Below are 27,231 nucleotides of genomic sequence, written 5' to 3'. Positions count from 1 at the left end.
TCCTGATGTGTTTTAAGCATGGCGGGTGACACTTGGCATTTTCAGTGTACAGAGGGAGTGGCGAGTGTGGGGCTGTGCTTTTGGGGTTGGTCTCTACGTTTTTGAAACTTGGCATCGTCAGATGCGTCAGCTGGTTTCACATGACAAGTAAATGAGCAGCCTGGAAGACGGGTGGCATTTCCACACCCAGGGAAGCGGGTGGTTCCGTTAGGTGACAGCACGTGGACAGCTTACGGAGGATGGAAGTGGGGGGCTGAGCCACAAGCTGGTAGAGGTTGAACAATACACTCATTCCGAAGAGGGGTGTGTGTGTGTGTGTGTGTGTGTGTGTGTTCGAACTGTAATTTATTTCTTCTTTTCTATCGGCTAGCAAAGTGGGTAAGTTGACCCATGGCACAGTCCACTGGAAGGACCATCTCTGTGACTCTGGCAATTAAGCCTCCCTTCTCATCTGTGGATCAAAGCGACCTCCCAGTGTGCCGGAATCAAACATACTCAACGTCCAGTCCACACTGGAGTGTTTGCATGTGACGCACAGAACACTCACTCGTCTACATCTAGGACTGTGACAGTGAGCAGGAGACCATCTCTGACCCTGGGGACGAAGTCCAGGACCTGCCAGTAGGAGATAACGCACAGAATCACTGTTTCCCTTCCTTTTCAAAGAAGACTGACTTTATGTTGAAACTTTCTTTATATATTGGCTTAGAGAAATCGGCTTGTGGTGCTTATGTGCGCTGAATAATTTTCAGTGACTTACAGAGTTATGATTCAGAGAGTAACTGGTTCTGAGAGAATATGCATAATCACATCAAGGTGGTTTTTCGTTCGTTTGTTTCACCGTTTGTAGCCTTTTGACAAATTACTGGGGGCCTCATGCCTGCTGGGCCAAATGCTTGCCTGCCTTGATCCTGGGGATGGCGAGTACCCCGTGTGCCTGCGTCTACTTCCCAAAGTCCCTTATTCAGGACAGACATCACTAATCCATCAGAATCATGCTTCGCACACTACTCCAAGTAGTCATTACTAATCATCTCTAGTCAGCGTGGGAGTTATTCTTTACCATCCCAGTAAAGTGACATTTTGATGAAAGCAGCATGGGTCCTCCTGCAGAGAACAGACTAACCTGCCCCGTGCACAGCACATGCCTTAGTGAATTTGATGTCTGATGACTTGCTACTGTTGGAGCGTGGCCTCCTTCCTGGGAGAAGGCTGGAGCAACTTTAAGGCCGTTACCTAATGGAATAACATGTTTCCTCCTTCCACTGTTTGCCTGGACCTGACACTCACTCTTTAACCATAAGCCAAAGCCGCATACAAAAATGTTCTATGTTAAGAATCTTTATGTAGGACAGGTGGCTAGCGTTACTTGGGTCCTCCAGAAGCTTTCCTGGACAGAAGGAATTCACTACAAGATTGACAGGCTTACCCAGTTTATTTAGGCGTGGCTTGATTTATGCACACAAGTTTTGGAAACATATCTGCCACAGCAAGCTAGGTTTACTTGTGTGTATAGCATGTTTGTTTTTTATTTTCCTTAATGGCACAGAAAAGCAACTGCATTTGGTCATTCTAGATCCCTACAATGTCAACTGAGTTGTTTATAAAATACCTTCGGGGTGTTTAAGGAGAATTATTGTTTTTACAAGTTCTGATTAATGACACAGCAAAAATGAAAACAATAATAATGAATGAGCTAGTATGTATATAGTACTTGCCATGCACTTATATGTAGGTAAGCATATAATCCACAGCACTCCTTCTGAATACTTGACGTAAATGGAACCCTCCCAACAATCTTATCCCCATTTTAGAGATGAGAAAACTGAGGCATATAGAAGAGATGTAACCAGGCCAAGCGCATATAGCTGGAGTTGTTGTGTGAACCTGTAGAGTCCGTGTTCTTACTCACTGCGTGAGGTGTGATCATCCTGAATTTTCTTTCCATTTGGATAGATTGAAGTAGCACTTCCCTACCAGGTAGAGCAAGGATTCCAGACTTTGATAATGATGGGAAAGTGTATTAGACCATTCTCACACTGCTTTAAAGACATTCCTGAGACTGGGTAATTTATAAAGAAGAGAGGTTAATTGGGTCATGGTTCTGCAGAATGTATATGCTTCTGCTTCTGGGGATGCCTCTGGGAACTTACAATCATGGCAGAAGGTGAAGGGGAAGCAGGCAAGGTCTTCACAGGGCTCGTGCCGCAGCAAGAGAGAGAATGAGAAGGTATTACACACTTTGAAAGAAACAGATCTCAGAGGAACGCTTTCACACGACCGCACTAGGGGATGGTGATTAGAAACCATCGCAGAGGACAGTGTGGCCCCCTGTGCAGCCCACACCTTTGTGAGGTCCTCCTCCAGCATGGGGGTTACATTTCAACACGGGATTTGGGTGTCGGGATACAGAGCCAAACCATATCGGAAGGTAAAAAAGTTGGGAACCAGAGGCTTGGAGGAGGTTCAAATCTCAAAGTGATGTCTTCCCTTTTGCACTTTGGAGGTTCAGTAAAAATAGGCTTGATACAGACACAAAGCGTTACGCGAACAAAAGGAAATAAGAAACTGCAACAAAACAAAACCTTTGTACCTTTTGAAATATTTTTTTTGGCAGGCACCACTCCAAAGATCCTTTTGATTTAAAGTCCAGGTGTCTTCTGTGTGAACCCCACACGTGGACTTTGGCAAAGTGGGATCTCCTGGATTTTGCATGTTCCTGGCTTAATGGGCAACGTATCACTCACTTTTTGAGGAAAATAAATTTGAGGCTTGATCATCGGTCCTTGAGTCAGCACACTGAGCGTTTTGTCAATTAGCTCCTCCCCCCATCTTTATGGTATGGCTTTTCCTGTAATTACCAGTCAAGATCCTATAGCCGGAGGAAGGCCTGTCAATTGAGTAAGAGGCTGATGTCCGTTGCACGGTGACAGCCCATTTCGAGGGCTTTAGGCCTGTCCTTAGAGAGGCTTGTTATTTCCTCTTCAGGTACTCTGCTGCAACGCAGTTCACCACCATCAGATGAATGGAGGTCTCTTATGCTGTGGCTAAACCCAGGGGGTCACACACCTCAGACAGATATACTGTAAAGTGAGGATGCTTCATTGATTTGTATTTTTTAAGTTGAAAATAACTTAACCTGCATCTGTGTGCTTATAGGAAAAGATTTACAAAGATTAGTAGTAGACTTTTGATGGGGTTTTATTCCCAGGGTGTAGGTTTGGGTAGAAAGTCACAGGAAATTGTCTTGCCTTCTGTTTCTTTCTTTCTTTCTTTCTTTTTTCTTTCTTTCTTTCTGTTTTTTTTTTTTTTTTTTTTTGAGATGGAGTCTCACTTTCTCAACCAGGCTTGAGTGCAGTGGTGCAATCTTGGCTCATTGCAACCTTCACCTCGTGGGTTCAAGCGATTCTCCTGCCTCAGTCTCCTGAGTAGCTGGGACTACAGGCCTGTGCCACAGGGCCTGGCTAATTTTTGTATTTTCAGTAGAGACAGGGTTTCACCATGTTGGCTTGGCTGGTCTCAAACCCCTGACTTCAAGTGATCTGCTGCCTCCACCTCCCAAAGTGCTGGGGTTACAGGCGTGAGCCACTGTGCCCAGCCAGGAAAATGGTCATGTTTTACTTTGAACCAGTCTGTATTTGGTTTATTGTATTTTATTTTTCAGTGAGTGTGGATTACTTTGATAACTTTCAATTACTGTGTAGATAAAGAATCAAATAAATATATCTCTGATTCCCAGAGATTCCTTGAGAGAGGAACATCTTTCAATGGATCACCACGGTCTTCTAAACACCTGAAAGGGTGTCTTTTGCTGAATTACGGATTTTTGTTTTTGCTTTAGGATGTTAGAGTGATTGGACTTGTACTTCGTTGAGGCTCTTTTTCCACCTGGGGCTGTTTGGCTTCACTGACTCCCCTCATTTTCCACACCCCACGTTGTTTTGTTCAGATTCTCCCAAGTCCCCATTCTGGTTCCCACCTCCCCATCACTCCTGATTGCTTGAAATACCACTTATGTCCTCAGAAGGCAGGAGTGTTCCCTCCTCCCATTCATTTTGCATTTTCCCATTGCATAAAAAAAAAAAAAAAATCAAGCATATGTTTGCAGTCATTGCTCGTGTTCTGCCTCGTCATCTAAAGTTATAGATGAGTGCCAAGCTGGCAAAGCGTGTGCAGAGATCACTGCAGATGTCCTTGTAGTGTTGACCTTATTGGAGAATTTCGTATCTATGATGAGCTGTAAATGGAATTTAAGGGAGGCATCACGCATGCTAGTGGGCGGTTGGCCTTGTGTGGTGCTTTTCAACTAACTTGACCACTATCATAGCATCAGAGATGTGTGTACCTATCCATGACCATTGAATCTCCACTGACTCCATTGAGAAATGAATTTGTCTCATTACTCTGCTTTCTTTAGTGCTTAAGATTTTGAAGGGAAGGATGCATTCTGTGCGCCCCGAGTGTCTGCTTTACTCGTGGTTTCAGGAGTCCCTTTAGACACCATCAGTGACAACTCACTATGCAAAACCAAACAAATTACTAGCTCTCTCCTTGTGGGTTGCAATTGCTGTGGCCAGGGGCATGGGAAGCGCCTTGAGAGGCAGGGCCCAGGACATGGACAGTTCACTTCTAGTTTCTGGGAACACCTTTTGCTGTGCCGTCTGCACGGATGGAGGGGGTGACTGTTGAAGACAGATGGCCTCGCTCAGTGATTCTCTTCTTTCCTGCCCTTTCAAGCCACCCGGGAGGAGAATGAAATGCCCACATCAAGGGAGTTAACTATGGCTGAGGTGTTAGTGGTAGCAAACTCTGGAAGAAGGCAAGGTCAGAAATTACTCTGCAGGGAGCTTTGGGGATGTTGGATGCTAAGGCCCAAGCCCTCTGATGCCTTTTGCTTTGGCGTAAAATAATGGATGACCCTCTGTTAGGTGTGTCTCTGCTCCGGCTTCGGAGTGGTGATGTTTTTGGGAGACTGCAAGGCGTACACACATGAGGAAACTGTCCAAATGATTCCACAAGACAGACCCATGTGGTTTTTTTGCTCCAGTCTTATTCTGAATTTGTTCTTTTCTTATCTCACACCAACATGGTAAAACTCCGTCTCTACTAAAAGTACAAAAATTAGCCAGGCATAGTGGCGGGCACCTGTAGTCCCGGCTACTTGGGAAGCTGAGGCAGGAGAATCACTTGAACTCAGGAGGCGGGGGTGGCAGTGAGCTGAGATCTTGCCATTGTACTCCAACCTGGGTGGCAGAGCGGGACTCCCTCTGAAACAAACAAACAAATAATTAAAAGATGTTCTTAGTTGTCCCTCCAGCCCTCTGAAACCCTGGCGACCTAGGGATTATTTTAATGCCTTCATAGTTGTTTCATTTTCAGAATGTCATTGAGTTGGAGTCACACGGTACGTAGCCTTTTCAGATTTGATTTCTTTCACTTAGTAATGTGCATATCATGTCTTTTCATGGCTTGATAACGCATTTCTTTTTAGCACAGAATAATCCATTGTCTGGGTGTATCAGGGTTTAACCGTTCATGAACTGAGGATCATGCTGGTTGCTTCCAAGTGTGCGAAATGATAAATAAAGCTGCTGTAAACATCTGTGTGCAGGTTTTTGAGTGGATCTAAGTTTTTAAGTTAGGTGGTTAAATACCAAGGAACGTGGTTGCTGGATTACTTGGTCAACGTGTATGGGATTTTTTTAAAAAAAACACTCCTAAACTGTCTATTAAAGTGGCAGTGCCGTTGTGCATGATTACCAGGGATGAACGAGACTTCCATGTTCTTGCCAGCATTTGGTGGTGTTCATGTTTTGGATTTTCTCCATTCTAGTAGGTGTGCAGTGGTGTCTCGTCATGTTACCAAGATGTAGTTTTCATTGTACTTACTGAGTAAGGCACGGTTACATTTAAAAACAGAGATAAAGGGAAAAGTTGTTGGTTTTCCTCTAAGTCGGGTAGATCTATAGGAAGCCTGAGAGTTTGGACCCCTGAGTAGATAAGACTCTTCTGATGAAATCTTACCATGAGCACTGTCCATCAGGCGAGAGCCGGGACAATCACAGCAGCTTCCCTGGTCTGGCTTTACAAGTTCTATATTCATGAGGCCAGATAAATTTAAGCTGTGAGTTGGTTTGGTGGGGCAGGTGGGGGATACTGATAATGAGTGTCATGCCAGTGACACTAATGATTGAAATAGTAAGTGGGCATTGTAACTGGGTAGTGAATGTGAGTAGCATCTTTGTATGACCCTTCCAACACCTGGCATTACTGTGTGTTTAATAAATACTTGTTTGATTAGGTCTGATCGCTCTTGATGATTGGAGTTCGAAAACGTGGACTCTCAGCACTACATTACAGGGACAGTGGCTGGGCCTGAATATGTTACCCTTAGCTGTTTTTCACAATGAAAGGCTGTTTTAAAATAAATAAATAAATAAATAAATAAATAAATAAATAAATAAATGGCAGATTCGTTACACACCAGAATTACTGAGACTTACCAAAAAAAAAATTCCCATGTTTTAAAGGGCATTTGGTATTTTTAAGAAAGCATCAAGGTTGCCCCCATGAAGTGGGGGAAGAAAAATAATGCAGCTGGACTTCTTATAGTGTATTTTGTGGTTTATTCTGATTGCCGTGTAATTTGCATGCTGGGTCCAAGACTCGGAAGATCCCATACCCCACCAAGAACCCCTTCACGTGGCTTTTCCTGCCAGTGTCTTGGCCCAGCCATACCTACGAGGTGGGGTCCTGGATCGGCTTCGCCATCATGATGCAGTGTCTCCCATGTCCCTGTTCTCCCTGGTGGGCTTCACCCAGATAACCATCTGGGCCAAGGGCAAACACCACAGCTACCTGAAGGAGTTCCGGGACTACCTGCCCCTGCACATGCCCATCATCCCCTTCCTGCTATGAGCGCTCACTCCTGCCTGGGCTCAGCCCCCACCCCGGGGGCATCCCAGGGTAGGGGCGGGGCTCACAGCTCTCCAGCACCTGGAATAAAATCCACCTGCCCCAGTTAAAAAAAAAAAAAACAAAAACAAACCAAAAAATGCCACAGCTTTCACAATTCATAGAGCGGAGGTAGAGGAGGCATGTCCCTTCCCACCCTTTCCCCACCTAGGGACAGGGTTTTCAGGAGGAGCCCCTTTTCTAAACCACACATGCCCTGCTCACAAAGGTTATACTAAAACTCGACCCACTGAGATGCCCAAGATGTAAGGCTGTCTACTGGTGGGGAGTTGAAGGTTATAGAGCCAGAGAAAGGGCTGCATGCCTTTGGCCTAAAACACCACACAAGCATCGGGAGCTTTTCATGGCAAGAAAAATTCTGAAAGGTTGGTTGTTTCACTGATTGAGTAAAGGAGAACAGTAGCATTTATTTAGGCTGATCTCTCTCTCTCTTTCTCTCTTTTTCTGTATTTCTCACTTTTCTCTCTCTTTTTAAAGAGAGGCAAGGTTTCACTCTGTTGCCCAGGCTGCAGTGCAGGGGCATGATGGCATGGTCATACTTCACCAGAATCTCGAACTCCTGGTTTCAAGCAGTCTTCCTGCCTTGACCTCCCAAAGCACTAGGATTACAGGCAGGGACAACTGTTACTAGCCTTGTTTTTTTCTTTAAATAGAAATGCAACTTCCTGCGTTTTCTCTCCCTTGTTGGCACTGAGAGAGAAGCATAATAATGGCTGTTAAAATGGAATTGAAGAAGGCTAAGGGAGTACTTCTGAAGGCTTTTCATCTCTTAAGTATGCGACGATTCTTAATAGTTTCGCTTATGGCAAAAACGGTTTTATTGTAGTCTCATTCTTGTGGAGTCAATAATTAACTGAGTTTGATTAAGACCGAATTTTCCTAAGTATAACAGCTACGCGGACCCTTCTCTTCCCATGAGACACATGGTGATAGCGTGTAGCCAGCACTCAAAGGTGTCTGGGCTGAACCTGGCTCAGTGAGATGGCTTTGCTTGGGGCGGGGTGGTGGCAGAGCAGGAAGCTAAGACATTCTTTTCCACGTGGCCTTGCTCCTGATGGCGGCACGGCGCACATGCCTTGCAGTCTTTCTGGATGGGTTTGGTCTGGGGGAGAACCCCTGGCCGGCCACCAGTCCCTTTGTCATAGTCTTATTTTTCTTTTGCCTTCTGTCCCACCTCTTCACTTTTTACCTGAGCTAACCTTTCTAGGTGGTCAAGTGGGACTCAGGGAGATTTTTCCATCCTTTGGAGACTGGCAGCGGCTGCAGATCACTCATCAGCTGTCTCCTTGGTCCATGACGCCGGGCGGTGGACAGGCGTCCCGTCTCCAGGCTCAGCGCCCCTCTGCCAGCTCGTAGGAGAGCACTCATTATACCATCTGGTAGTTGTTTGCGCATTTGACTCTCTTCTCTTTTAGGCTCTGACTCCTTAAGTATAAGAACCATGTCTTACTTCGTTATAATCTGTAGCTCCAGTATCCAGCAACGGACTTGGGACCCAGCCTCTGTCAGATCCATCCATTGAAGGCATTTGTGAGAAAAAGAGGTCAAGGCAGTGGAAGCCCAATTGTCTCTGGATGCTGGGAACTTTAATTTCATGTGGGACCCTGACATTCCCTCTTTTTGCACTATAAATAGACATCCCGGGCTTTGCCTAAATCGGATTAAGTAGTCCCAAATGCTCCTTACCATTCCGAGGCCTCACTGAGACTCATTTTGAGTCTTTAAAGAAAGAGGTAGAGGGATGGAGAAGAAGTGGGTCAAAACCTGGTTTCTACCTCTGGGAAAAGACAGCGCAACAACACAGCAGTAAAGCAGACTCGCGTGCCTAAGCACGTGGCGAGGGTGCCGTGAGCTCACACTGAACCGAGGATAGCTTTTCGGGGTAGCATTTTGCCAGCCTGGCAGGCCACTGCTGCAGTCAGTGCAGGGCTAATGGTGTGTGCGACTGTGGGGAAAGGAGGGGCTTTAAAATAAAACAGAACGTAGGGACCACCTGGCATTTGCGTTGGGTGTTAAGTCTCCGTTCCAGGTGCCAACATGAAATCGAATTATTCCTGTCGCCTTTCAGTTCTATTCTGCACAAAATACAGCCAACGTTTTTGCATTTCTCTTTCCGTTCCTCCGTTTCTTCTTTCCTTCCTTCCTTCCTTCCTTTCTCCCTTCATCCATCTTTTTTCCACTTTTCTTTTTTTTTTTCTTTAAGATTGCGGCGTGCTACCGGGTTGGGTTAACCATGGTAGCATTTCGCCATGGCAAGCCAGCCATGGCAAGATGTGCCAGGTGCATGCTGCTAGAACACCTGACTGAGACTCTGAGAGCATTTTCCTGTGTCTGAGGGGAGGGTGGGGTGGGTAGGTGACTCATTACAATTACAAAATGTAGGGCTCAGCTTGGGTGTCATCTGGCTTATTCCAAGCCGTCTCCCAGCCAGACTAGCTTTTCGGGAACAACACGTGTACATTTGAGCTGGAAGCCCCAGTAATATCATTTAATTCAAAAGCTTTTTTCTATGATGAATTATTCAGGCAATGTGTTCCGAAATTGTCATTGATCAGTACAAACCCAGAGAGCGTGTACAACAGCGCCAGGGCTGGGCCTCGGAGGAGTCAATATTTTCTGGCTCAAAGAAGTTCCGAACAAAAGAATTCAAAGCCAGTGGGTCTCTTTCTCGGGATGCAAAGTAATGCAGGTCCCACGCTTAGGTTCGCTGGTGTTTAGCTTGGCTTAAATCCCAGCCAGGGAAATAGGCTTCGCCTTGCTGGGGTGCAGGTCGGGGAGGCTGTTATTCTTCGGCATTCAAAAGTGAAGAATGCTGGGCAGGACAGAGGGTCAGCTGAATGGCAGGGATTCGGGTTCTCAGTGAATACTCACAAATTTCTGAACTTTGAACCTAAATACCTTCACTGCAACATGTTTTCTTTCTTTCTTTTTTTTTTTTTTTAGTAATGAAAAGCTCGTTTGGAGTAGCGCCTGCCTGTTTTTTTTTTTTTTTTTTTTTTTTTTTTTTTTTTTTTATAGCAGACTTATTGGTTCAGATATCTTTGTGTAAACATTTTGGCATTCTTTGTGCAAATGATCAGATTTTTCAAGAGCTCAAGATGACCACCTCTAGCCGGCTGCAACAGCGTCCAGGTACCTAGGAAGGTGTAGGAAATTGAGGCTGCCTCCAAAATAGCTCACCCAGCTTTTCCTCAGAGTCCCGGCCTTTTGCTTGCTCTCTTTCAAACTGTACTCCTCACCTTGGGCTGTAGGTTAGAGCCACCTGAGAAGTTCTTTTTCTTTTCTCTTTTTTTTTTTAAGAGGGGAACAAAGACTTGCTCTGTCACCCAGGCTGGAGTACGGTGGTGGGATCTCAGTTCACTGCAACCTCCACCTTCTGGGTTCAAGCGATTCTCCTGCCCCAGCCTCCCGAGTAGCTGGGAGTACAGGTGCCCGCCACTATGCCTGGTAATTTTTGTACTTTTAGTAGAGATGGAGTTTTACCGTGTTGACCAGGCTGGTCTCGAACTCCTGACCTCCGATGACCCACCCACCTCAGCCTCCCAAACTGCTGGGATCTGAGAAGCTATTTTAAACTAAGATGCTCTGGGCTAATTAAATCTTTAATTAATGAAGATCTGTGATGGGGGAAAATGTTGGGGTGGGTTTGGGGTGGCAATGAAAGATCAAACCCACTGTGATGCTAAGTGCCCGTCATCAGATTTCACATCTTGGGGAACAAGTAAGTCCTCTCAGAGTTTACTTAGAAGGTTTCTGGGGGTATGAACCTGAGTCCCATCCCCTTCACAAAAGTGAGACTGGCACCCCAGCCCGACTCAGGGTTTTAGCGTACCTCTCTGGATGCCAACACTGTTCTCTTCCTCCTATACTTGTTCTCCCTCCCAGGCACACATCCTTGGAGCTTTGCAGGGTGTATCTGCCCTTAGCCCTCCAACGTCCCTCTCATTTTCTTTAACAGTTTTATTGATATATAACGTGCTCACCATAGAATTCATCTGCTTACAGCATACAATTCCATAGCTCTTAGTGTATTCACAGAGTTTGCACCCACCATCACAATCACTTTTAGAATATTTTCATTAACCCAAGAAAATAGATTCCCTTAGTCATCACCCCAAATACCTCCTCTCCCTAGCTCCTGGCAATCACTCACCAATCTCCTTGCTGTTTCTCTGGATGTACCGGTTCTGGACATTTCTTAGCAACAGAATCAGGTATGAGCAGTCTTTTGTGTCTGCTTTCTTTCCCTCAGCATCATGTTTTGAACGTTTATCCCCATCACAGCATATACCAGTTCCTCGTTTCTTTTTGTGGCTAAGTAATACTCCATTGTATGGATATGCCGCGTTTTGTTTATTCATTCATTAGTTCGTGGACTTTGTGTCATTAAGAATCGTGCTGCTGTGGGCATCCGTGTAGCCCACAAGTTGTTGTGTGGACTTCTGTTTTCATCCCAGCGTCCTTTGATGCCATGTCTTGGCAGTGATGTCCCTGACACTGAGGAAGTGTCTTGAAATGTTTTGCATCAGAAAAAAGTCATCACTGCCAAGGCGAACAGCTCTTGAAGAGGGGAGTGGGATGCTTGGGTGATTCTTTTCATGCTCCACGTACCGTAAGACCCTTAAGTGTTCATGGCTGAGCAGCTCCATAGGTGAAGAAGGACAACGATGGCGTTCTGTGTTCTGGGCCTCCCTGCTTTCAGCAATAGCAAGGAGTGAAACGAGACAGTTTCTGAGAGAGGAAGGTGCTTCGATCTTTGATTACTACGCAGCTTTGGCAGTGTGTGTTTGATTAATGAGCCCACATTTCAGACGTTCCCATTTAATGTATTTGAGCCTTCTAACAACATTGCTTTTCATGTGTTGCGGACTGTTTTTGAGATTTATGATGCCTCACTTGCAAGCGATGTGTGTCTGGATTAAGAGAACCTGAGAATCTCTATTTATGTCTGACCTCAGGAAATTCCCTTTAAGCTGCTTATCGGAGGAGCATGCTGAGAGCATGATGGGAAGATGTAGCCCTCCATTTCCTGGTAAAATCTGGAATCTGCTCTCATTTCATTTTCACTGAACTGAAAATAAGCTAACAGACCCTCAGGTCTACCTGTAAGTAAGTCTCTTCCAACTGTTCCACTTTTGTAAATGTAGTTTAAATAATACATATGCTGAAATTTCAATATTCCCTCATACTCCTGATCTTCAGTATGCGATTCACATATAAAACTTATTGTAAAAAAAAAAAAAAATTTAAAAATAACTTCGTTTATTTTAATAAACTAAATGCATCTTTAATTTTACTCACAGCAAAGTGACTGTTTTCTCTCTAAAAGCATTGTCATCGATGTGCCACAATCTTTGTCTTTGCATTTTTAAAACTGAAAGAAAATTTCCATATCACTCAAAATAAGGTTTCTTAAAAATATTCACAAGGTGCAGAAACACTGACATGTGTATATGCATTACTTCACCACCAGGGGGCATTGTGGTTTGACTGTCCATTTAAACAGCCCGCGTTCTGTCAGCTTACCCAGAAAATAGGCGGCCTGCGAGTATTTCTGATTCCTTCCAAGAAGGAATCGTATCTGGAAGAGAACAGATGTCGATTCTTTTTCCTCACTAGCAAACAGTAGTGTTGTCAAATTTGCTAAACTTAGCCAGTTGAAGATTAACATGCAGTGTATAATATGCATGCGCCTAAGTGTACAATAAATAGTAAATCACATTTTTATGCTTTCTCTGAACTTGGAAGCTGCAAGTTATGTTTTTTTAATTCCCTGGGTGTGATGAAATAAATAACATTCAAATACATTTTAAAGATGTCAGTCACGGGGAGAAAAAGTGCTTGGCAACCGTGTTTGATAGATTTCTTTTATGATTAATTCTCCTATTAAGTTTTAATGACTTTAAAGATATAAAACTCAAAACCACAAAACTAGGCATGGTTAATAAATAACCGAAATACCAGGTGTATAGAAATGCATCTGTGGAAAAATGAAATTATATATTCTCTAGGATGTATTAGGAAGCGGTTTTTTGGCAAGCCTAGAGGGTACAGTATCCCCGAAAGGGGCAGGGTGGGGGGAAGGTTTAAAAACCAGTGAACTAAAGAAGATTGTTTTTCTTAAAGAAATTCCCATGAGAAAGGTACTTTGTAAGATTCACATATGTAAGTTACATTGCTGTGAGCCCATATTTATTAGCAAGGTTGATCTCTCGGAATGCGTTTGTCCATCTCAGATTTTTGAGGATCCTCATACAAATTTTCCAGGGTTTTTCGCTTCTCAGTTTTCACTCTGGGTTGCTGGGGCATGGAAAGTACATTGCTGTTTTGTTTTGCAAATGCTCAACAGACTGGCTCGTCCCAGAAGTGGGTGTCGGTGGTGCTAATGTCTTAGTTATATCTTTCCTTCCCGTTTAGCACCCAGAACTTAACGAAATATGACTCGGTTTATCCTGAACACATTTCTCTGTATCGGGGAGGATGGGAGAATTAATTCCAGTTTCTCAGTTGCAAAAGTGAGGCTTGTCATGGGGTTTGGAACCCCGCCACGGACGCATGAAGCCTCCCCGTCCACAGGCCAAATCCAGAGCTTAAGCGTTCATGCTCGGGGCTCTCTGTGGTAGGCAGCAGCTGGATTATTTACTTTTTAGAACATCTCAACTCGAGTTCTTAAGCTGAGCAGTTTAGAAACCAAACCCACATTAATTAGTATGAATAATGACTGGGAAGAGTCGCAGGGCTCCCAGAAGAAGAATGTATAAATGCACATGTTTTTGTATGTGCTTATGTATACGCCTTTGTGCGAGAAAGGAGATAAATGGTGTATTTCACACAGTTCCTTCTCCTCCACTAAAGGTTATTATTGTTCCTGAATTTTTCTGAGGCGCCAAGGCACAATAGGGTTTAGAGCATTCAGGCCAGGCAGCACTGCCCCCCCCCCCCCTTCTTCAGAACTTCAAATCTAAAGATCTTTTAAATACACACAACTTATTTTTGAAAGCTGTGGCCCATCCCAAATGAATTCTAATTCTCAGCCTCTAAAATGCCTGGAGTGAGAAAACAGAGCATATTGTTCTTTTCTGTTTATATTATTTCATACTGAGTTAACACACTTGCCAAGAGTCCAAGGTAGCTTCTGGCTTGACAATGCCTTACATTAGGGTCCACCAGGCCTTCTCAGTGGGGCTTAGGACACCCTGAGCTGGAAGAGACCAGAGAAAATAAAGCCAATCTGTTTCTCCCTGTAAATCATCTTACTTTTGTTTAAGGCTTAGTACCCAGATTTGCTCTGGCCAGCCAGGGAGCTTTGACTAGCATCGCATACCTGGACCGTGCCCGGCTCCAAAGAATTTCTGGGCTACAGCACCCAGTGCTCCACCTCTTGGGGCCAACCAGCCTCACCAAAAAAATAAGGCTTCTGGCTTGCTCCAAACTCAGGAAGTTGCTGGGAAGTCTGGCTAGCAACACTCTCGTTCCCAGTCCTGGCCCTGCCTCTCGGCTCTCGCTAGCACACTGAGCACACAGGCTCACGCCTGGAAGAAACCCCGAGCATTTGGCCAGGAAGAGGCAGCTAGCTCCAGCTGGCCCATGCACTCCACTTTAAAAATTACCCAGATGATCTGATTTTGTAGAGAGAGTGGGTGGAGAGGACTCCGGGGCCATGGAGGAAGATTCAGCCTTTCTCTCCCTCGTCATGAGCACTGTGATTTGTAGAGAGAAGGACCCGTCAGCCCTGCAAACCGCATTTCCTTGGCTGAGCGCCAGAGGAGAGAAATGACCAGGCAGGAAGACGCGCCATCCCCACTCAGCCCCTTCCAGGCCACTTGCACTCCAGGGTCTTCTGAGTATCGGCTTGGTCTGTGCCCAGGAGCTCCTCACGTGGCCAACAGGGGCTGCCTAGGGAAGAGAGAATGGCCTTCGAGTTGTTGGGTAGCGACTTCTGTGGACGTGAAAAGACTGCATCAGAAATAGGAGGCAGCCCTCCAAACAGAACTTGGCCTCCCCGTTCTCCCTGTGGACAGACAGGCCGTGTTCTGTTGGCCAAAGGCCCCAGCGTGTTCTTGGCGCGCGCTGACATTCTGTATCGCTTTTGCCTCGGAAACGAATCTGGTCAGTGACTTAACCACTCTAGAAAAATGAAGAGTAGAACTCGGATGCTTGTAACGTTTCATTTTTACCCGAGAAAGAGCAGAGAAATGAAACAGAGCCTGAGCATCCTTCTCGATTCCCTCCACCCCCACGAGGCAGATTCAGCGTCTCCAAGACTGCATCCACCACTCACATGTTTCCTGGCTGGTGAGCCCGCATCCTGCTTCCCGACCTGCCCTTTTCCTGGACGTACAGACACAGAATCCCCCAGGTGGGAAGAGCTTTGGAGTGGAGGCTGTTCAGGGTTCTGTGCAGATTAATTCTTACCTATCCAAGGTCTGGTTGTTGCTAAGCTTGAGTTCTTTTCAGGCTCAAGGTCTTTTTTTTTTTTTTTTTTTTTTTTTTTAATTTGAGACAGTCTTGCGCTGTTGGCCAGGCTAGAGTGCAGTGGCATGATCTCTGCTCACTGCAACCTCCTCCTTCGCCTCCTGGCTTCAAGCAGTTCTCCTGCCTTAGTCTCCTCAGTAGCTAGAACTACAGGTGCACACCACCAGGTCTGGCTAATTTTTTGTACTTTTAGTGGAGAGTTGGGGGTTTCACTATGTTGGACAGATTAGTCTCGAACTCCTGACCTCTAATGATCCGCCCACCTCGGCCACCCAAAGTGCTGGGATCACAGGCGTGGGCTACCCTGCCTGGCCTCGGGGTCCCTTCTGATCTGTGCTGTTGTCGTAAACCCTGGAGAAGCAAGGTATTTCTAGCAAAAGCAACATTATCCCAACTAAAGCGATATACATTGATAGTGTTCTTGTATTCATTCAGCCAGCAGAGAACACATGAAGAGAATCAGAACTCTGTTGAGGAGTGATTTCTGTGCATTGAGTATTTTTTAAAGACAAGATTAACAGTAATATGTAAACATAAGTACAATGTTTTTTCCTTAGCCAAGAACCATAGATCACATTTCACATTCAAAATGCAAATGGTGCCTAGGCAACATCAATGCTTATTGTAAGCAACTGACCCTTGGGATAAAAATAAAAAGTCAAAAGGAAATAAACTATGTTACTGACAAGTGATAGAATATTTTAGTTTATATTTCAGTTATTTTCCAGCTCCGGCATTTCCAGGGAACGCTTTAGAATACTTCTAGCCCAGCTGATCCATAAAATGCTGTCTGTGTTTTTACGTATAGAAAATACATTCAGAGAGGCCTACAGCATGTCACATTAGGTGTCTCATCCTGGAGTAAACAGGCACCCAACATCAGTGTCACACACATATCACCCCCACCCTTGACATCCATCTCTAGCCAGATCAGCATTGCCTCTCTGGGTATGTGTACTTAGCTGTTCAGGATCCGTTTGAATTATAATATGGTAGAGGAGGAAACAGTCTTACTGTCCCGTGTGCTGAGTGCAGTCATTCTCAGCATCCCACCTTGATTAATAAGGCGTAAAAGAGCCTCAGAATCTGCACCTGTTCAGACAAGCTTGTCCAAGCCATGCCCCGTGGATTGCATGTCACCAAGGAGAGCTTTGAATCTGGCCCACCACAGATTTGTAGACTTTCTTAAAACATTAGGAGATTCGCGCAGGGGCCTTTTATGCACAAACTGGTTTTTGTTTGTTTGCTTGTTTCGTTTTGTTTTTTGAGCTGGAGTTTCCCTCTGTCACCCAGGCTGGAATGCAGTGGTGTGATCTCGGCTCACTGCAAACTCCGGCTTCCAGGTTCAAGCAATTATCCCTTTCCCAGCCTCCCGAGTGGGTGGGATTACAGGTGTCCACCAACACGCTAGGCTACTTTTTGTATTTTTTAGTAGAGACAGAGTTTTGCCGTGTTGGCCAGGCTGGTCTTGAACTCCTGAACTCGGGTGATCTGCCTGCCTTACCCTCCCAGAGTGCTGGGATTATAGGTGTGGGTCACTGCACCCAGCCTTTTTTTTTCTTTTTCTTTTTTAAATGCTCATTAGTTATTGTTAGCGTTAGTGTATTTTATGTGTGGCCCAGGAAAGCCAAAAGGTTGGATATGCCCAGACGAAAACAGCCCAGCCATCTACCTGCAAGACAAAGCTCATTGCTCTGCAGCATAGGCTTGGCCAACCTGGCCTTGACATCAAGGTGTGTTTGTGTCCGCTAGTCCTCAGACCCAGTCCCTATTCTTAGGTTTTATTTCTCAGATCACGTTTTGCCTCAGAAATGACAGCAAATGATTCAGAGCACAGTGATGTTGCTCATTTCTGGTAAGTGACTGAAAGCTGACCGTGCCGTCCATTTCAAAGGTACAGAAGAAAAGCTGGTGGTCAGGGAGAAAGAGTTGGGCAGCAGAGCCGGAATGCCATGAGTCCGCTGTGATCTGCAGACGTGAGCTCTGGAACTGCAGCCCATGTCTCTTCACAGGGCTGATCTCCTGGCTGGGGTCCCTCTGGTCAGAGGGGTGATTACTGTTTCCTCTCTCCTTTGTCTCTGTCAAACCTACCGACTCTTCAGGAACACAGATATTTAATGATCTTCTGCCATTATATCTGCATCATGCATTGGCTGGCTGTTCCAAAGTATCCTCCTCTCTAGGAAAATAACAAGCAGATTTCACCAGCAGGATCTGTTAAAGGTGTTTGTGTGTATGTATACACCTGTGTGTGTGGATGCACATCTACCTGGCCTTGCACAGTGGGCACAGTGTGTAGTGAAGCCCCCCGCTCATGTTGACCAGAACGGGACTGTGGCAAAGTTACTGGATTAATAACCAAAGCTCGGCCAGGCTTGGTGGCTCATGCCTGTAATCCCAGCACCTTGGAAAGTGGAGGCAGGTGGATCACCTGAGGTCAGGAGTTTGAGACCAGCCTGGACAACATTGTCTCTACTAAAAATACAAAAATTAGCTGGATTTGTAGTGACCACCTATAATTCCAACTACTCAGGAGGCTGAGGCAGGAGAATCGCTTGAACCCAGGAGGCGGAGGCTGCAGTGAGCTGAGATTGTGCCATTGCACTCCAGTCTGGGTGACAGAGGGAGACTCTGTCTTAAAAAAACAAAAAAGGAATAATCATCGAAGCTCAATACTCCATAGCTGTCCTAGCACAGGTGGCCGTTATCTGTGCTCTTGCAGTTATGTGGGTCTGGTGTGTCTATATGGTGGGAGTGTTTGCGTATGGTTGAGACTGCACAATGCTTTCCAGCCCTGCATTCTGGGATGCCACCTTGGGAGCTTGAGAGCAGCTATGGCAGCAGTATTTACACCATGGAAACAGGCAAAAACTGCCAATCAAGTCTTCATTGTTTTGTTCATGCTGCCTTGACTTAGAAAGTGATTGCAAGGTTAATAATGCAGATCACATTGAAGAGTAGAGTGCCTGTAACCATTACATTATGAGTAGTATAAGAAACTGAGGTGGCCAGGTGCAGTGGCTCACTAATTCAGCACTTTGGGAGACTGAGGCAGGAGGATCGCTTGAGCCAGGGAGTTCGAAACCAACCTAGGCAACATAGTGAGACCCCATCTCTAAATAAAATAAAACAAAATAAAATTAGGTGGTGTGGTGGCACATGTCTGTAGTCCCAGCTACTGCGGAGGCTGCAGTGAGCCGTGATTGTACTACCATACTCTGGCCTGGGCAACAGAGAGAGAGATCTTGCCTCCAAATCTCTCTCTCTCTCTTAAGGAAATATTCCTTAAGTGTATTAGGAAAGAAATCACGTATGAGTCACTTACGGCGTTGAAGAACGAGTGAAATACCAAAATATGTCTGTCTTTATTGTTTCACTTTCATCTTTCTTTTTTTTGAAACGGAGTTTTGCTCTGGCGACCAGTCTGGAAGTGTCATGATCTCAGCTTACTGCAATTTCCGTCTTTTGAGTTCAAGTGATCCTCTTCCCTCAACTTCTTAAGTAGCTGGGATTACGGGCACCCATCACCATGCCCAGCTAATTTTTGTATTTTTAATAGAGATGGTGTTTCAGCTTTTTCACTGGCCAGGCTGGTCTCGAACTCCTGACCTCAAGTAATCCGCCTGCCTCACCTTCCAAAGTGCTGGGATTACAGGTGTGAGCCATTGCACCCAGCCACTTTTATCTTTCTGATTAACCAAAAAGTATCAAGCAGTACTTACACAGTACTGTGCTCACTCATCAACTGCAACCGTAACTTAGCTGTGGATACAAGAGTTGGGCACAGATCCATGAAGGTGCTGAGTGAGAATCAATTGGTTCTATGGGATTTACAATAAAGAATATTGCTTATTTGTGTTTGTAAATTGTGTGCTACAGATTCCGCCCATCAGTAAAATGTATAATAACCATGTGTGTGTATATTCACACACACCCTTTCATTTTGGCAGGGCTAATTGTTAGACATTTACCATAGTACTGATTTACTTCCATCAGTTGCTGACTCGCGAAGGTGTTCGAGGATTCATGTCCTGTGCAGTGTGCCCGTTCTGGTGCTGGCCAGAGTCGCAAAGCCACAAGGATGGTGATTGTTGGCTTTACGTATTGTTTCCATCTGATGTCACCATTGGGTGGAGCAAGATGACATGTGTCCAGCAGCAAAAGCCACTCGACCTAATGGGCTGTGACTCGTCCCTGGTTCAGACTGCACGTTTGTAGTCCCGGGTCTTTTCAGAGAGCAAAAATCCTCTGTGGTTAGCAAATTGCTGCTCCTCCCCTTTTTGATACTTAAAACCCTTCCAACTATCTGTACAAAAATCAGGAAAACGCGGAGGATGGCTGTCATTCATGTAAAGGCAGCTGGTTACCTTCCCCTCCCCAGCACACACATCATCTGCTTACACAATTAGCCCACTGTCTCTGTTCCCTTCAATCAAGGCTTTTAGCAAAGTTTACAGGGATGCCTTTGGTAAGGATCCGGAATCTTTTGAGTGCTCTGAAATGGTGCACACCAGAAACATCCAGATGAAAACAAAAAGGGGACAAGGTGACACTTGGTTGTCCCATGCACGTTGCAGGCAGGTTGAATGTGAAGGTCATTCGTACTTGAGAGGGCGGGCGTGCTACCCCCTGTTGCCAAAGAAATGCCCAGGTCCTTTGAACAAAATGGGTTCAAGTGATTACAGCACATCCTCCCTTACATCTCCCTAATATGTTTCTTGTTATTCTCGTTGAGTACTGCATTCAGACAGAGGTTGCCAATAAAGTTTATTGTAGGAGCTAAGTGTCAATATCTGTAGTACCCACCCCCGCCAGGGTGCTGGTAATTAAAATGCCACAGATAGTCTGGGAGAGGCATGAAAATTTGATGGCAAATTGATTTCAGGTTCATCTTGAAATTTGTCCTCAGCTGGACTCGATACTTCTGGCAGACATGGGATGGCTTTTGTCAGAAGGGTCTGCTGGAATGAGACAGCGATGTCTTGATGTGAATATTAAATACAACGTGCTGTTTATGACAGATTATCCGTTTAGTGCTAAAACACCCAGCTACTTCTCTTTACACTGTCTTCTGCATTCAGTGTGTAAGATAGCATCTCACAGATCCACTTTACATATGAAAAGAAGTTGTATTAAACTTGCTGGGCATCAGAAATAAACAATTTTAGAAACACTGGCTTCAAACACAAGATATTTCATCCAAGATTCTAAACTTAGAAATCCAACTTACAGTTAATTTCAGAAAGCTGGAAAAATAATGATAAAGATTATGTTATTAACTCTAGCAGCCCTGTGGAATTTCCTCAGAATAGTGTATTACATAAAAGGAAAAAGACATATACATAGAGAGAGATCTCCCAGTATTGAATAGTGTCGATTGCTGGTTCTTGTAAACTTGCATTTATGGATCACATTATAAAAGCCATTACTCTTACGTATTGTTTATGCAGAAATGCACTGTGATGATAATACACTTTTAAAAGTATATTTGTTGGCGGAATTTAATTTGTAAGAGGTTTGAGGGGAAAATAGTACTGAGTTTTGAATGTTTCTGATTTTAAAAATGCGTTCAGTAGAATTAAACATGTTCATGACAACCCATTTTATCACTTGAAATTGTTGGGCAATTAATTGTATTTACTTAGCATTCATTGCACGATTAGAAATGGGATTTTTAAAAAAGCAGTACTCAAGTGGAATGCATTCATTTCCTTATTCAGCAAATAGGAGTTGCGTTCCTACTATGTGTAGATCCAAAAAGGAAGAGAAGGATTTCTGGGTGGGACTTCAATGAGATACATGTCCCAGATTTTCATGTTATTATGTGTATGTGATACATAATTAAATTTTTTCACAACTACTTACACCAGCGCTGGTAAAATAGCTTGATTGGCTTGTAAATCAGTGAAGGTTACAGTTTTCTTGCTTTGAAACTGAATTTAAAAACAGAAATGCAGCAATGCCTTCACTTCTGAATGCAGCCCTCCCATCAGAACCCCGTTTTGGAAGCATCTAGATCTCCATCTTGCTCAGTATTAACTTTTCAGGCGTCCCGGGCAGGAAGGGCTCTCAGTGAGTAGAGCCCGGCACACGCTTGCCGGTCACCACAGCTGCTGCTTTGCACATTTAGGAGATATCTATGGATCTTTTATTAGGACAATTGTTATGGCCCAGGATGAAAAGTTAAAGTTAAATAGTAAAGGTAGTGAGCGCCTGCCTTTGGTGGTTCCAGCTGGTTTCTGTTTTCATCCCCTCTCTTTGTCATGGCCCATTGAATTTTGATGATAGCGTTAAAAAAAAAAAAAAAAAAAAAAGGATGCCTCAAATATTTTTGGAAGGAGACAGGGTATGTATTGATAAATTAATAAAATAAATTATATCTCAAAGATGCTAAATTATCTTCTCTGTATAAGTAGGAGACTGTCTTTTCAGAGGTGGAATTTAATTTGTGAGTGCTTGAACATTCTCAAGAAATAGTGTGGGTAACATTTGATAAAAGATAAAATTATTGAGTCTTAGGAAATACTGGCGGAGATGGTGTACCCCCTGCCCTGTGTATGAGGGAAGGAATCCCTGGGAAATGACGTTTCTTGAGGCTCCTTCAAGAAGGAGAGTTTGCTTTAGCTTTTCAAGTATCTTACTGTAGGATCATTGGTGTTGGGTTGAACTGAAACTTTGGTTCAGTTCAACGTGAAACTCAACTTTATTGTGAATGAATGATCCAGGGAAGTAGTCAAATAGTAGCCTGGTCTCCAGTACAAATGACCTGTGACTCCCACAGATACTTAGGAATACACAGAGGTGAGTAAAAGGATGCCATGTTCAAAACTATTAATATTTCAGAAATGCAGGACTTATCAGAGCCTTTATGTGTGAACATCTCATATACCTCTCTAAGAAGGGGAACAAATAGGATTTTCCAAACTTACACCACCACCTCGTGCTTTATATTTGTTGGAATCACTCACCCTTACAGGGAAGACTTGTGTTCTAAAAACAGTGTTTTCTAAAGATGTATATTGCAGTTTCCACGTTTTTTCTTCCTTTTTATCACTTTATATGCCAGGCTTCTTCAGAACATCCCTTGGGAAACTTTCTTTCCTTGCAGGAATCTGTTACAAGTCCTGGTTCACACAATGTTACGAAAGAGTCATTGTACGACACAATTTTCTTCATGTAGTATTTCTTGAGAAACCTATTCTCTTAATAGAATGACTTAAAATCAGCCAACCCATAAATATCGCTCAAGCATTTAGAAAGCCTTTTCTGTCCATATAGAGCCTTCAGACACCGGAAAAAAACTCAGAGTGACTTTCAGATCCAGCAACCTCGTCCATACGATAGAACATCCTAAAAAGAGCAGATTTTCATATCTTTCCTCCCGAACTTGCTTTGACTCCCTCCTTTAGTAATTAGATAATTATGTATAATTAGCACATTAATTATGTGCAACAGCTGCAGTTGAGCGTGTGCGTGTACAACTGCTTGAAAACAGCTTGTGAGTTCACTATTAGGCCCAGGAAATTTTCCTGTTGGCACGTTTGCACTGTTCATTTGCTTGGCAAAGGATAGATTTATTTTCCGTGTGTGGAGGTAAAAGCAGTGAGGTGAGCGGAAAAAGTGAGCACAGATGAAGTGGTCATAATCCCAGCCCTGGCACATCTAGATACGGCATCATCGCCCTGCCTCTGGTCCCTTGGTGCTGATAACAGCTTCCTCGACGGATAAGTGTACCATATTCCTTACCTGTCCCAGGACAAGTTAGCAAGGCTTTCTTGATGCGTTTAAAAAATGCAGGCCGGGCGCGGTGGCTCAAGCCTGTAATCCCAGCACTTTGGGAGGCCAAGGTGGGTGGATCACGAGGTCAAGAGATCGAGACCATCCTGGTCAACATGGTGAAACCCCATCTCTACTAAAAACACAAAAAAATTAGCTGGGCATGGTGGCGCGTGCCTGTAATGCCAGCTACTCAGGAGGCTGAGGCAGGAGAATCGCCTGAGCCCAGGAGGCGGAGGTTGCGGTGAGCCGAGATTGTGCCACTGCACTCCAGCCTGGGTAACAAGAGCGAAACTCCGTCTCAAAAAAAAAAAAAAAAATGCATTTAGCGTTGGCAAAAGGCTTGCAATATGTTATTAAGTGGAATAAGCATTTTAAAAACAGTATGCTCAGGGTGGTTTTCTAGCTATATAAAAACACAGGCATAGAAAATAGATATACATAAATAATGTTACTATAATTTGTCTGCCTCCCTTCTCTGGGAAAATACCAATGAATTATCTATTAAGTGCCACTCATCATTTGAGTGCTGGGAATACAGCACCATAAAGTGAAGTTTCACATAGCAGGTAGCGAGAGGGCCATGGTCTGTGTTTTGAAAATTACAGGCATTTTTGCGGCTCACACCTGTAATCCCAATACTTTGGGAGCCTGAGGAGGGTGAATCACCTGAGATCACGAGATCGAGACCCCATTTCTACTAAAAATACAAAAAAAAATTAGCTGGGCATGGTGGTGTGTGCCTGTAAGTCCAGCTACTCAGCAGCCTGAGGCAGGAGAAACCCTTGAACCCGGGAGGTGGAGGTTACAGCAAGCCGAGATCATATCACTGCACTCCAGCCTGGGTGCCACAGCGAGACCCTGTCTCAAAAACAGAAAACAAAACAAAACAAATTATTCCATAGTTGACCATTTTCTGAAATGAATTTGTCATTTTTATAATCAGAAAAAAATAGATTTCATAATGTGTGGGGGGAAACTTTTTTTTTATTTTTTTGTTATTATTTTTAAAAATAAGAGATGGGGTGTCACCATGTTGGCCATCCTGGTCTCGAACTCATGACCTCAGGTGATGCAACCATCTCAGCCTCCCAAAGTTCTGGGATTACAGGCGTGAGCCACCGCACCTGGCCCAGGAAACTTAGGATATAATTTCATACTCTGCATGCAGCTAGGCTCGTCGTAGGGTCTTCACTAACGGGGAATTAAATGGCATATCTAAGTTTGAGAGAGACATTGAGATGAAATGCCAGCTCTTTTTATTTATTTGTAATGGTTTTTTTTTGGTGTGGTGACCGTTTCTCTGGAAGTGCTCAGAAAGAGATAGGTGACTTGCATGTTATCTGTGAACTTCCTTAGAAGTGTGTGGTGGAGCCTTGCAGGCATCAGATAGCTATCCCTATGCAGAGCTAGGCTGGTGCCTACGTGAGATGGAATGCTTCCGTCAGCTTTCTTGCTGGCCTCTCCTCACAACCACCCCTGTTCACACCTGCCTTTCCACCTGCCAGACTCCATGTTGCCCCAGGCCTGCGTGTTCAGCAATTCTGCAACAGTTTCTCCTGCAAAGGTGGCTTAGCAGAGGGTGAAGGTAGTGTTCCAATAAGCCAGCACCTTCAGTTAAAAAAAGGAATAATGGCCAGGTATGGTGGCTCACGCCTGTAATCCCAGCACTTTGTGGGGCCAAGGTGGGTGGATCACAAGGTCAGGAGTTGAAGACCAGCCTGACCAATATAGTGAAATCCCATGTCTACTAAAAATACAAAAATTAGCCAGGTGTGATGGTGCATGCCTATAATCCCAGCCACTAGGGAGGCTAGGGCAGGAGAGTCGATGGAACCTGGGAGTCAGAGGTTGTAGTGAGCCAAGATTGCGACACTGCACTCCAGCCTGGGTGACAGAGCAAGACTCTGTCTCAAAAAGGTGGCTTGTGCCTGTATTCCCAGCACTTTGAGAGGCTGAGGTGGGTGGATCACAAAGTCAGGAGTTCTAGATTAGCCTGGCCAAGATGGTGATACCCTGTCTGTACTAAAAATATCAATAGCTGGGCATGATGGCAGGTGCCTGTGATCCCAGCTACTTAGTAGGCTGAAGCAGGAGAATTGCTGGAACCCAGGTGGCAGAGGTTACAGTGAGCGGAGATCATGCCACTGGACTCCAGCCTGGGTGACAGAGCAAGACTGCATCTCAAAACAAACAAACAAATGAAAAACACTCCAATGTTGGCAATCAGGCAAAGCAGAAAGACACCTGACGGTGAACATCTTTGACCGATAAGAAAATTTCTTGTGTGTTGTTAGGTTTCGTTTGTCTCTGAATGAATCTCTCTCTCTCTCTCTCTCTCTCTCTCTCTCTCTCTCTCTCCCCCCTCTCCCTCTCTCCCTCTCTCCCTCTCCCCCTGTCTCCCTCTCTCCCTCTCCTTCCCTCCCCACTTACCCCTTTCTTCTCTCCCTTTCACTGCCTTCTCTCTCAAAGTTTTCTCACAGGTTAAAAGAGTAGCCTGTGCTCATCCCAATCAGTGAAACCATCCAAATGAATAGCAAGAAACATAGTTCTTGGCATGCCCCTCTCTTTCCGCCATGCGCAGGCCAGCAGTACCTGCTGCCCAAGGACCACAGCTGACAGCGCTCCGGGAGCCCTTCACACCCTTCTCTGAGCTCTTCCATCCATAAACAGACATCCACGCCAAATACAGGGAGGGTTTTCTGTTGGCTTTTACAAGAACACTGTGCTATTATGCCTGCTGCTCTTGCTTGGTTTTCCCTGGACCATCACAAACATCCCTCCAGGTCAACAGATAAAGAGGGAACTCACTTCTTCTAATAGTTGCATAATCCATGGTACAAATACTCTGTTATTTATCGTAGGTAGATTTCTATTCATTTTTAGCTCCCATGCTTACAGATTTCCGGACATTTGGAAGCATTTTAGAAAATTGACATTACCTCAGCCAGGCACAGTGGCTCATGCCCGTAATGCCAGGACTTTGAGAGGCTGAGGCAGGCAGATCACAAGGTCAGCAGTTTGAGACTAGCCTGACCAACATGATGATTCTCAATTGTTCATTCTATTACTTTTCTGTGGATGCTGAAAATGTCAAAATATAAGAGAGAACCAAGAATAAAGGCTCTCTCTCTCTCTCTCTCTCTGTGTGTGTGTGTGTGTGTGTGTGTAATAGTTTCTAGTTTAGCAAGAAAAGGAATTTGGGTACCAAGTTTTATCTGATAAATTTTTTTTTTGAGGAAAATGTAATTTAATAATAGATAATAAACTCCTTGATATGTCAGTTGGAGAATTATCATTCACACTCCTATTAAATGCACTGTAAGATTTTAATATTCTGAGATACTTTTTTTTTCTTATTTGGAATGCCTAACTTTAAACAAAGAACAGGACACCTCATTGTCTCTACTAAAAAAAAAAAAAAAAAAAAAAAAAAAAAATACCTGGGTGGTGGCACGTACCTGTAATCCCAGCTCCTCAGGAGGCTGAGGCAAGACAATTGCTTGAAACCAGGAGGAGGTTGCAGTGAGCTGAGATCATGCCACTGCACTCCAGCCTAGGCGGCAGAACAAGACTTCGTCTCAAAAAAAAAAAAAAAGGAAAATTGACATTATCTCTTGAAATGTATAAACTCAGATTTCCTCTATGATGTTGGAATCTTTGAAATATCTTACACACTTGGCTTATTCCCACAGTTTTGTTCCCCAACCATCATTATCCATTTGCACACGTGCCGTCCCCTCGTGTTCTTCCACACCCTTCACACATGCTGCAGAGCGTATACTTCTCTGCTGGCAAAAGTCCAGCTGAAAGGATCCTTATTTCGCATAATTTAAACATGAGGGTTTTCTAATGCTCCTTCCATTTAAATAATTCAAAAGTCCGCAGAAGATACCTGAATACTACTAAGAGAAGAGAGGTGTTAATATACACATCATTGAGGCTGAAGCCAAACTGTGTTATTCTGTCTGCAGCTGAGAACTGTAAGAAAAAGATCAGGATTAA

At 44.4% G+C, this 27,231-nt stretch overlaps 1 protein-coding gene across 2 annotated transcripts in view; it reads left to right on the top strand.

Annotated features, from left to right (window-relative positions):
* WWOX (WW domain containing oxidoreductase) overlaps positions 1-27,231 on the top strand; it is a 1,146,684-nt gene that overhangs the window by 405,695 nt on the left and 713,758 nt on the right. The window contains exon 9 of one of the 2 annotated variants that reach the window (XM_074404819.1): positions 371-9,944. The exons of the other annotated variant lie outside the window; for it this stretch is intronic. Within the exon in view, the coding sequence (XP_074260920.1) occupies positions 371-382 (12 nt within the window). The 3' untranslated portion in view covers positions 383-9,944. Of the gene's footprint in view, positions 1-370; positions 9,945-27,231 lie in introns of those variants that run through there. 2 annotated transcript variants of the gene reach the window in all.

The sequence above is a fragment of the Saimiri boliviensis genome, chromosome 1 (assembly GCF_048565385.1).
Source record: "Saimiri boliviensis isolate mSaiBol1 chromosome 1, mSaiBol1.pri, whole genome shotgun sequence".
In the NCBI taxonomy this organism is placed as follows: Eukaryota; Metazoa; Chordata; class Mammalia; order Primates; family Cebidae; genus Saimiri; species Saimiri boliviensis.
The sequence above is the reverse complement of the archived record's forward strand: the minus strand, read 5'-3'. Positions and strand labels throughout refer to the sequence as shown.